Source organism: Petromyzon marinus, chromosome 16 (genome assembly GCF_048934315.1).
Source record: "Petromyzon marinus isolate PM22_M1 ecotype Great Lakes invasive population chromosome 16, UKy_Petmar_22M1.pri1.0, whole genome shotgun sequence".
In the NCBI taxonomy this organism is placed as follows: domain Eukaryota; kingdom Metazoa; phylum Chordata; class Hyperoartia; order Petromyzontiformes; family Petromyzontidae; genus Petromyzon; species Petromyzon marinus.
The window spans coordinates 9,118,577-9,130,889 of NC_133682.1; the positions used below are offsets into that span (position 1 = coordinate 9,118,577).

The following is a 12,313-nucleotide window of genomic DNA, read 5'->3' on the forward strand; positions in this document are numbered from 1 at the left end:
TTAATTTCACTAATTTCTGCGGGAACACATGCCATTGACCGGACCTGTCACCTTTATCAAGTGTGAGCCATTGATTCCTCGGGATGGGGCTCTGCTCCAGCCGCTGGAGAAGCAGTGTGTTGTACAATGGCTCATTTAAACACACCCTTTAGCACAAACTGTTAATTCCCAAACAGAGTGGTAAACATTTGTTTTCACCGGTGCCTTTCCTTAACCCTCTATCTCTTAAATGAATACACGAATAAGATAGCGCGGTTGGATTGGCGGTGGATTAGTGGTTAGTCCGCTGCGCTATGAACGTCTAACATCAGTAGCTCGTGATATCTGAACTGATCCTGGGATTCCCCGTCCCCCCTCTTTCACCAACCCGCACTGCATAGTGTGGTGAAGTGAAGTCAAACCAACTCCCATGAAGAACATGGTGTGGGGTGCCCTTCATCCAGCAGTGGATTTAATCGTATATGTTATTCTTATATAACATGGACCATTTAAATGTAGATATCAAAATGTGTACAGGTGCATTGTGGGATTGTGGTGGGGGTGCGGGGGAAGGGGCGGGGGCAGGACTGGATGTGCGGGAGGGTGGCAACAGCTTGGGCAGCGGCGGGGGGGGGGGAGAGACCATTCAGCAGTGGATTGATCGCGGCTGACGATGATTTACATTTCCAATGAGCCACATCAATGCTGCTTCGGTGCACCGTTTATATTCTCTCGCACTGCGTGCGGGCGGATGGATAGCCCATCAGCAGTGCCTTGGTGTGACCCATATGTATTTCCCTCTCCGGCAGCAATATCAGCACTGGGTGTTCACCGCAGGCTGATTCAAACATGTTCCGAGGCTCTCGCTGTCGTTTCCCGCGGCCGCCCGGGGAATTACATGCCGCTCGAAGTGAATGACTTTCCGTGTCCATTTGGGATTGATTGTGCGTGGATATTTTTAGTCCGCACTCTATTCCACTCCAAACCTGACTGGGAAATACCTGCCACCCACACAGTACGTGCCTGAGCGGTCCGTAGAAATGGCCGTTTTTAGTCGAGCGTGGTTAGGGATTTTAATTGACCTGAGATGAAGTGCGTGCCAAAAAAATATATATATTTAAGCTGCCGCATCTTCGGAAGTATACCTTCGTAAATTTGTGTTCACTTCTTTTACTTGACAAAGCCTCTGTGAATCTCAAGAGCCATTTTCAAGAAGGTCCTGCGAGGAATGTTCGGCCAATTCCTTTGTTCAGTTACGTGTGATGATGGGAGGGAATGAAATGTCTGGAGAAAACCCGTTCATACGAGACAAGAACACAAACCTTACCACCACACATATAAATCAGCAGCCTACTTTCTCTACTGCCCCATTAAAACACCTTGTTGCCACTGCAGTCGAGTGCTTCAAAAACATTTCCTCAGCACGATCCACCAAACCCAACCGTACGTCATGTGATCATGCGTAATTATACATCACCAAACTAGGTAACTTTGACACCGATTTCGGTACGCTTTGGAGGTAGTGTTTAAGCATTAGCCGTACACCGTTTAGTTTAGGCATTTGATCATATAACTCAAAAGTAATGCATCCTGTCTCTTTTTCTCAAAAGACGTTTCATTGACCTGATTGAACACTTAAGAGATTCGATTGAGGGATTGTCATTAAGATTTGGCTCATTTTCAACGTAGTCTCCATCCTTTCCTGCGCACCTGTGCCAGTGTGAAACGAGGGCCAGCAATTCTATCAAAGCAAAAAGATTCATCGGCATCGTGTAACAATTTGGGAACGGCGTGTGGTATAACGGCATCATTTTAAAAATGTTGCTCCTGTAGAGCATATTTCAGAAAGGGGCTGACAGATGAAAATCAGCGGTTGGTAGATGTGGGCTGTGCATGGGTTTTGGCAGCATAATCCATCCAAACTGCACAATGATATTTGATGTTCTCAGGCTCCTGTGTGTGGTCTGGCATTGTTATGTTGAAGGAGGAGGGTTTCTACCAAATGACAATTGTGCCTGATATTCCCATGAATGATTATCTCAAATTCTGTATCAGTTCTGAGAAAAAAATAAGCATCACGTTTGCACTGTCCATCGTATATATACACACACACACACATGCCATTGTGTAATGGTTAGCACATTAGACTTGCAATCCCATGGCACGGCAGTTAAAACTATGAACTATTTTTATTTTACCAGGCAAAGCCCACTGAGCTGTATAGCTCTTTTTCAGAAGCAACCTGGCCACAAATGATAGCCCAATGAAGTGGCTTATCACGTTGACATTTATAACAGCCAAATACTCTAAACGCATGTTTCTAAATGTGGAGGGAAAAAACGGAGGTCCCGGAGAAAAATCCATGCAACCATGGGGAGAACATACAAACTCCAAAAATACAGGTGTCAGGGTTTGGGTCGAACCCTGCATACCAGACGAGGTAGTTAGCATCTCGCCACCGCGGCACCCTGAAACAGTGGTGCAGGTGTCATTAATCCTCCACCTCTGTTTACTCAGCAGTACAAAATGGTTGGTTAATGCGTGGCGACTCCTCCCGCCTCTTGCAAAGAGGTTTTCGCGAGCACGGAAGAGTCGGGTCAAAATACCCTCGAGAGAGAGGGAGAGAGGCTCTCTCTGGAATCCCTTCTAGTAACAGGCCCCTCTACTAAACAATGGGCTGAATAAGATATTGCAGGGCTTCACCTTTACGCTTTAATGTTGAAGCGTGTGTTCACGTTTGCAGGCCACACAAGCTCAGGGGCCTGGCAGCTGTGAAGCGGGCCCCATAATAATGGTTGCCTCGGCTGCTTATCGATGCCCCCGATTCTTTTAAGGCAGCTATGGTTGGGTCTGCACTGTGGGCTCATTTGTAAACACGATTAACGCCACATAATTTTATCAATTCTGCCGAGAAACACATTTGCAGTGATTTCTGTTGTGCCCGTTAATTATTGTTCCGTGGAAGAAAACTTTACTCGGTAAGCATGCGTTTATATTCTTTGCTATTTCGGTAAAGTCTTAGCTCTTTCGGTAAAGTCATTATTATTTTATTGTTTCCCTTCAACGTGACTTTACCGAAAGAGCTAAGAATATTAATTACTGCAGTCACGAAAGCTTTAAATAAAAAAACATGCGTTTGTGTGTCTGTGTGTGCGCGTGTGTGTGGTATCTTTGTCAACAGCGATAAAGGCAACCACTAGGTTATTTCTAACGTGTAAAATATTCTACTTTGTAAGTAAGTACTTAATAGCCACGACTTCATCGGGGATATGTTTTTTTATCGTAACTGAACAAGGTAAGTGAGCTGAGCCACGCTTGAGGTCTACCCGCACCTCCGATTAGCACTTTTGGCAATGTACGGTGCGAAAGAAGTTCAAACATACATACCCAGAGCTAAGTGAGATAGTGTTTTTATGAGTGGTGCCTTGCCTAGACATTAACTCCGCATTTACAACTTGTTCAGCACATTCATTCAAATCGGTGGCCAATTAATGTATTATGCGTTCTAAATTAGCAGTTATTTTTCATTTCAATAACCCCGCCGTGTTGAAACTGGGATTTGTTGATTTAAGGCAATTAAAGGAAACTCGTTTTTTTTAAGTGATGAAATACAGTGTTGGATCGTTCACTTCAAATTAGAAAATACCCCAGTGTTCCTGTAATACGACGTGACGTTCCGCCACAGAATCGAATGCGTTGTCAATGTAAACCACACTTTGTTTTAATCGTGGGGAAAGGCGGTTAAGCATCTTGAAGTACCTTGGCCAAGCTCGGGGAGAAGCACGTGGATTGGGGCTGGCTCGCTTGGCTGACGTCGCTATGCTTCTTTGGAGTGTCGTTTTTTTTCCCTCCTTCTAATTTGGAGAGTAGGCGCTGTATTTTATGGTTGCCCCGTTCAATTAATGCATATATCACATGCCATCCGTGGCATCGCACCGAAAGCGACGCGGTGAACAACTCCGCCGGAGAAACCAAACCCTCCTCCCCCTATTTCGATTATCTTCTCGGCCAAAAGCTGCCGAAACAGCGGATTTGGTTTGAGTCTGCGGCTCAGATTTTATCCCTCAGGGTTTAATGAATGGCACCAAAATTGGCAAGTTGCATTAACACGCCGAGGCTTGGCGAAGGGCGTGTTGCGCGCCAGCCTCAGCGACTTTTACGTTAATGACTCAGCCACGCGTGTCCACCTGTAATCCATTACGGCATTTTATAGGGGCGCTACATAATTCATTGCTTTTCATTTACATCGGCCAAATGGGTCGTATTAATAAATTTAGAGTCACGCATTTCCCATAAGCTTGTTATATAAAAGAGAGGAGTTTGTCTTCTAATGCTGGGGTGGGTTCATTTTAATCTAATTTTTCACGCAACTTGTCAGCTGTTTCATTTAAATTTATGCGCGTTGTTGGGTTGATGCAATTGCAGTGCCAAACTTATATAAGGGAAAAACTCAACATAGGGATCGTGAATTTGTTGTCCTTTCCTCTCTACCCAGGGAGTAAAACTACTGATATTATGAAAGTACAGAATGCATAATTGTGTGTATGCATGTGTGTATGCATGTGTGTGTGTGTGTGTGACTGTAGGATGGGGAGCGGTAGTGTAGTGATCAGCGCGCTGCGCTACGAACCTGGCGCCCCGGGTTCAATTCCCGTTCACGGCCAACACCCAGTGACGATTATCTGAACCAGTCCTGGGCCTCCCCTAGATCGACTCAGGCTCAAATGAGTACCTGGTGCAATGGTGTGTAAACATCGCCACGAGGGAGACAAAGGCGGCCAGGCGTGGTGTTGGCTACCCACCCCTTGTGTGCCGTGCCGGCCTTCATAGGTGCTCGCTAACAGCACTTGCCTCAACAGTCTGTTAAAGCTATACGGGGGATCTGTGTCTTTGTTTTTTTGTCTTTGTGACTGTATGTAACATTAATGTGGAGCGGTATTGTAGCGGTTAGCCCACTGCGCTACGAACCCAGTGACCGCTCATGGCCAACACCAGTAACAATTATCTGAATCTGTCCTGGGCCTCCCTTAGGTCGACTCAGCCTAGAATGAGTGCCTGGTACAATGTGCAAACAACACTACTCGGGAGACAAAGACGGCTGTGCATGGTGCAGGTCACCCACCCCCTCGTACACTTTGCTGGCCTTAATAGTTGCTCGCAAAAAGCACTTCCCCCAACGGTCTGTCAAAAGCTACGTGTGGTGTCTTTGTGTGCATGTACATGTGTGGAGTGGTGATGCAACCTTAGAATCCTGACTATACACAGTAGTTCAAATTGTTATTCAAATATAGCGGATGGCCCTCTTCTGCCAGCTCAGTATATGTTGTCATAATTTTAACATCGCAAAAATAGGGAGACAAAGGCTGATGGGCATCATGCTGTCCACACCTGTACATTGTATTGGCCTTAGCAGGTAGTAGCGGTGTAATTTGCATCGATTCATTGATTAATATCGATTCTTAAGCTCACGATACATGCACCAATTCACGTGTGTTGGAATAAATGTATATTTTGTATTATCATGTATATGTTGTGTGAAATATCTGTGGCTTCTCGATTGAACATCAAAGTTAAAATAAGAACGCTGAGTTGCAGCAACTCACTGATGTGCCAGTATGTGGTCCATTATACCCCTGATAGGTGCTTTCTAACAGCACCTGTACAAACAGCATGTATGACGAGGAAAGAAACAGAATCAGAAGTTTATTGTCCGAGTAAATAACATACTGAGCTATAACAGCTCTCTTTCAAGGGTCACACGGCAGCGAGAGTTAATGAACGAGATGTAACATATTAGACATATAAAGTGAATTAAATCAAGTGATCTTACAAAACAATTATACGTACATTCGCATTTGAATTGTTTCGACCTCAGTAATGTCTGTTGAAAAGAATCCAGCGATGGCAGAGTGGCGATCCCCAGAGAAGACACCGATTGGTTCCAAAACTTTGGAGCAGCTACATGAAACGCTTTTGAACCAAGTTCCGTACGAAATCTAGGAATCGTAAACAAACAATCAGACAAATCTTTCCTCTTTTTGTCTTTCTTTAAGAGGAAAGATTTGTTTTTGGTATAATTTCCCCCATTGCTATTATCTCTGTCCACCATTAGTTTTTGCCGTTATTACATTACGGCAGTGAAGCCAATACACTCTCACATTGCCAATTAATGCGGCGCAGGCAACTGATACATTACATTTTGATTTAAAGCTTTCGTGACTGCAGTAATTCATATTCTTAGCTCTTTCGGTAAAGTCACGTTGAAGGGAAACAATAAAATAATAAAATATATATAAAACAATAAAAATTGTTACGACGTTTCGACCATAACACAAACGGTTTGTGTTATGGTCGAAACGTCGTGAGAATTTTTATTGTTTTATATATATTTTATTATTGTATCGTTTCCCTTCAACGTGACTTTACCGAAAGAGCTAAGAACTGACACATTGTTTGCGGGTTTTTTTTCACTTTGTCTCTGCGAAGCGAATCACGAATGACACTCATGACATTTAACGTCCCCGAACGGTGAGCTGGCAGATTGTGGCACAATACTGAGGGAAATCTCGAGCCAGGTCTTGGGTGATAGCATTTCCAAATCCAGACGCACGGCCGGCGTTAGCTCAAGGGCGTCCTTGGGGGGGGGGGGGGGGGGGGTGGGCAAACGCACCGCTGCTGTTACTCAACTCCATCGCTGCGTGCGAGCAGAGATGGGGCCGTTTGCCAGTTTGAGGACTGCACATTTTCAAATGCCCACCCGCGGTTGTGACATCTGTGACGTGCTCCGCTGGATTGCATCTCGGCAACGCGATTCGTTGCAGAGTGTTCGGGAGGGGGTAATAGGCGAACGGTAAAGGCTGCAGTTAAATCTTGACGTAAAGCTTTCGTGACTGCAGGAATTCATATTCTTTGGGTCTTTCGGTGAAGTTGCGATCGAAACGTCGTCGTTTTTTGTTATTTTCTTTGCATTTGCTTCAGAATGAGAATCTTTGTATACGCGTGCGTTGAACATCTTTGGCACCGTACGTAACCAACCGTGCTAATCAGAGGTGCGGGGGAAGGACAACAAATTAAACACAAATAGCAGTTATCATAAGAACCTCTCCTAGACAGAGACCAAGAGAGTCCTTCTACAGGGTATTTGGCCTACTATTTTATGCGACCCACAGATCCACTAACTATGGCGAACCCATTTGTACAGCTGTGCAGACAGATAAGGGGGCATTTGAGAAAACGGCACATTTTTCTAAGCCATATTGAATGATGGAATTGAACTACACCACGACACAATGATCTATGAAGCTCTTTTTCACAGATGTCCAGTAGGGGTGGGTTCAGCAAAAAGGCTGAAGGGCCTCTACTCGACAGAGAGCTCTCGATTGCCCCTTCCGGGGGGGTGGGTTGGATCTATTCCTCCACACTGAGGCTGGACTACCCACACGTCAAACCACCGTTGCGCGACCTGTAGAAAATTCAACTTCGACTTAAAACTTTCGTGACTGCAGGAATTCGCATTCTTTGGTTCTTTCGGTAAAGTCACGCGGAGAGAAAATTATCATTCTGGGCGCGTTACGGAGACAGGGATTAAAGAAACGTGCACCATTGTTTCAACTGCCGCACCTGCAGATCGAACCGGTGACCTCTGGGCCGCAAGCACGGCACAGCGAACCACTGCACAGCGGCAGCGGCATTCCTCGAGCATCGACGCGACGCGCGTAAATCAATGACCGCGATAATATAATCTCTCTTTGGTGTGTTTGTCTCGTCTCTCTTTCATCCCTCCCTCCACCCCTCTCCATCGCGTCACGTCTCATCCGCTCCCCAGCGATTTTACAGGCTCGGTGCTCCGCGTCAACGTAAGCTTGGAGCTTTGCGAGCGCCCGTACGCCATCCCTCCCGACAACCCCTACGCCAATGGAACTTTCCAACCACCGGAGACTTTTGCCCAGGGACTCCGCAGTCCCGGCAGGTGAGGCCCAACGCGGGGTGGGGGTTGTTGGTTTGTTTGTCTCTTCATTTGACAACGGCAGCCGCCCAGCTGCCAATCGGCGGCGGTGACGGAGCCGTGGCGGACGTGGCACGCCGGACTGCACCTGGCCTGGCCCGCACACTGTGGGTTACCATTAAGAAATAGCAGAAATGACAAAATTGATCGATTGTTTCTCCTTGACAGCCTCTCTTGGCATCGTGCACTGCGGCAAATGCTTTGTTTTTATGGTAGCCGTCCTGATCAGAACCGTCTTTAATGCGGATAGAATCCATCACGCGTGGCTTATTTCAACTCGAAAACAATTGTTGCGTTCTTAATGCAAATATTAAACGAACGTGGAGAGTTGCATGCGCATTAATAACGTCATCACAAGCAGTAAAAGTTTTTGGGAATTAAGTAAATGACGTATACTTGCATCCTATCACAGACTCCCCACGTGGACTCGAATGAACGGTCGAAGCAAATGCCGTGAGCAAGCGCACTGTGATTGTGCATGAGCAATGTTTTCACACGTTCACGCAACACACGCACGGCGAAAATATATTTACGGCACATTTATAGTACCCTAAAACATACATGCAATGCATTCTAAAGTACATAACCTTTATTTAGGGCATATATTGGCACACAATGTATTCTCAGTGGGATTTGATTTACTTGCTTAACTTACAAATCAAGATTGAAGCTTCAAATCAAGATTACAAAATACTGTACTGTATTTGCAACCTGGTGACACATTGTAATATCATAGCCAATCATGGCCATCTCCAGTGAATGGCAAAACATGGTGAAGCTATGCATAAATCTGAGCTTGTATTCAGAAAGTGTTTTATTTTATTTTGGTGCACTGATGTGCACTATTAAATAAAAGGCTGTGCAACGAATCGCCTTCCCCTAGCAATTCCGAAGGATTGTCACGATTCATGGTTTGTGATTCAATTCAATCGTCAACTTCTGATTTGCCATTACTGTACATGCAAAAATCCCTCGTAGACTCAGGGCTTCCATGAGTCAATAAAATACAGATCTGAATAAATCAACAATTGACTGTTCTGCAAATGATGCAATGCATCTATCGTGGGTGTTCGAATAAATGTTTATTGATACATCAATGTATTATAGTTGCATGCTTCAGAGTCAAGGTTATCTCAAATCTCTGATATCTCCATTAAATATAGAAACGGGCCAATTGGAGTTGACTCGGCTATACCAGAGCAGTCAGTTCGCTTCAGTCCCTTAAAGCCTCATTAGGCCTGAGTAGACCCTATTAAGCCCCACTAGACCCGGCTGGTTCTTCCACGTAGGATTGCCACCTCTGATGTACAACAAAAAAACCGGGACGTATCATGGGAAGAAGAAAATCTCACAAGACCAAAGGAGGGGTAAACTACATTTAAATGCTCCGTCTTGAATGGTGTGTCATTGCACAACTGACAAAAACTGAGAGCTGTAATGTGTACTCTTTGGTTCTTTCGGTAAAGTCACATAGGTAAAATAAAAAAAATGAAAACAACTAAATTAAATCATTACATTTTTTATGTTATTTATTTTTTACCTCCGTGACTTTACCGAGAGAACCAATGAGTTTGGATCCTTGCAGTCACGAAAACTTCAAATCTAGCTGTAATGTGCCCGGGGAAACTTGGCAATTTCCCAGGACGACTGCCTCAGCAATAGGATGATCTTGGGAAAACCAGGACAGGTGACAACTTCAGTTCCACATCGGACGCGTTTACAAATGTAGGAACCGTGCAGGTCCACAGCAATTTCGGTTTCTGTCTGGCAAACGAGCAGGAGACCAATTACAAAGTACAAGCACATCCCAGCGGGGCTGAACCCAAAATGACTCACACGAGTAAAATGCAATGTGATTGAAGCGTGCAGGGTGGATGGAACAGGAGTGCGTTTAAATTGGCTGGAAGTGAACACGCAGCGTATTTATTTCTTTATTTTATCTCCGAAGCGCACTTTCTTTACTTGTTAAACTTGAGCGGCATACGTTACCCCGAGCAGGCTTGGCCAGGCTTTTACTAGGCCCCTCTGTGATTCAGAAGTTCGCAACCATGACCAACTTACTGTCCTCTGCGATTCCAATCTGTGAATTAGCTCTGCACATTAATATTGATAACTCGGGGTTGTTCAGGGGCGCCTGTGGCGCCCCTGAACAACCATTTACGGCTTTCGGCCAGGAAAGTCACGAAAAAAAATTGCACACGAACGACGCGTTCACGCAAGCACCCGATGCGCCGTTTTGAAGTTTTTAAATGAAACATATTTTGAATTGTATTATGTTTTGAATTAGATCATTTTATTTCTTCATGAAAAGCTTGTGTTTATTTTACATCTGGAAGACTTCATTGAAAAGGAGATTTCGTGTGAATTTTCTCTCGTCGTTAAGTAAATGGCCTTGCTGGGGGGGGGGTTCGGTTCGATGCTGACTTTCACCCGTTTGGGATTGCGGGATCGAGATAAGGCGACATAGAGCTGCTGGCCGTGCGAGAAGACCGCCGTCTGCAGATCGATTCCAACGTAATCGAACGTCTATCCCTGCGCATCCGTCGTTCATGCAGGGAACGTGTAGGTTTGCAGCGCCCCCTGCATGAAAACGACGGAAAGTGCAGCGTTCATCACAGATAGATAAAGTTGTGCGCTTATATAAGAGTATTAGTGATTTACGTGACTATTTATTTTTATATCTGTGTAATTGTTTATATATATATAAAATCACATTTACAAGTGCATTTACTGTCGTTGGAATGTTAAGTTTACACCTCAGAGAAAATCTAGTTGTTGTTTTTTTAAGTTCTGTCTGTGCTAGATCATTGTTACATTCAAATTTACATCACCCTCATGCATAGGACTTCGTAATTATTTCGTGCAAATAAAATTTGAAAAAGGTAATTTTGCTCGTCGTTAGAAATTTCTTCATTTATAGAACATTAAGCATCTTCACGTTGAATATTGCTTGGTACATTAGCCCTTTTGAAAATAGTTCGTAAAATATATGGAAATTAAATTTTAACTACCGATGGGGCTCTCAATGGAGGGCATATTTCCTTAGAGTTAAAAAAAGGTTCACATGTACCAGTTCACAACATTTTTTTGTGACATTTTGTGCCATTAAAAAATTAAGCCAACTTCTTTTATGTTGGTAAGTATGCATTTGTTTAAACGTGGAAGCTCATTAAGCAGCAGCTTAATTTTACGAATAAAGGCAAAACAGAGACTAATGTTATAATTGCTATAGGAGCTTTGATAGCCGCCGGAGTTTAACATCAGTGCACTAAGGCAATTATTCATTCTTTGATGTCAAGGGAAGACTGATCTTTAAAATTAAAGTCACATTCATTGAAAGTAGTCCGAAGACATTAACCTTTTTCCCCCCTGTGCATACATTGAGGCCCATCTGCACTGAGTTACCAGCAACCTGCCTGAAAAATGTCTTTGGCTTAAGATGGTATCGCAGCATAACATAGCGATAGGGAAAATGTGGTGGCCACATATGGCAGCACAGCCCACACAAGAAAAATTTCGTATGAAGTGGCCGGAAGCCCGCAGTGGCAGGGAGGGAGAGGAAGGGAAGCTTTGTTTTGGTAGAGACTTACATAAGGCAGTCGGATTGTGCTTGGATTGATTTTACAATAAGTCCATGGGTTTGGGATGATCCAATTCTCAACAAAAGTCACAGCGATGTTTGTTACAAAATCTTGTTAATGCTGGCATTTGAGTACTGTTTTTTTGTGAAAAAAATATTTTAAAATTCACATTTTTTTAGATTGTAAAAAAACACCCACAATGTTTTTGATGTTTCATTCAATGTATAGCCTATATTTTACTTTCCTAATACATGAAGATGATTCGTAAACATGCAGGGGCATGTGAGTAAGCCTTCCTTTATTATTAAAATAGAATTGGTATAAGTAAAATTTAAAAAAATAAGTGTGAGCGATATATTTTTTAATATGTTCTTCGTTGAACTTCTTTTGCACCGTAGGTAGCCTATTGTGCTAATCCGAGGCGCGAAGTATATTGTGCTGCATCATAATTGAATTGCCATTAGCTCCAGAATCATCATAGGTCTAAACTGGTAAACTATACCCACTCCAATACTGATAGACATCGCGCACAAGAGCACGCGATAAAAATGTTACATCACATGTCTCTTGTGTTACTATCCCATAAAACACGACGCCAATTATGTGGGTTTCGTGCAAGATCGAAGAGGGGGAAAGGCTGTAAATATTTATCCTCGTAAAATGTACGTTGTCACATTGCTCTCCTACATATTCAGCTTGTCGTTAAATAATATATATGAAAAGGTTCAAACAAAAAATGGAACATTTA

At 43.8% G+C, this 12,313-nt stretch overlaps 1 protein-coding gene and 1 long non-coding RNA gene across 4 annotated transcripts in view; one reads left to right on the top strand and one right to left on the bottom strand.

The window, feature by feature from the left end:
- The window catches only part of HHIP (hedgehog interacting protein), a 141,377-nt gene that overhangs the window by 56,634 nt on the left and 72,430 nt on the right, over positions 1-12,313 (top strand). For both annotated transcript variants that reach the window (XM_032955234.2, XM_076067492.1), the window contains one exon: positions 7,805-7,948. In XM_032955234.2, the coding sequence (XP_032811125.2) occupies positions 7,805-7,948 (144 nt within the window). The remainder of the gene's footprint in view (positions 1-7,804; positions 7,949-12,313) is intronic.
- The window catches only part of LOC116942854 (uncharacterized), a 121,266-nt gene that overhangs the window by 25,819 nt on the left and 83,134 nt on the right, over positions 1-12,313 (bottom strand). The window lies entirely within an intron of this gene.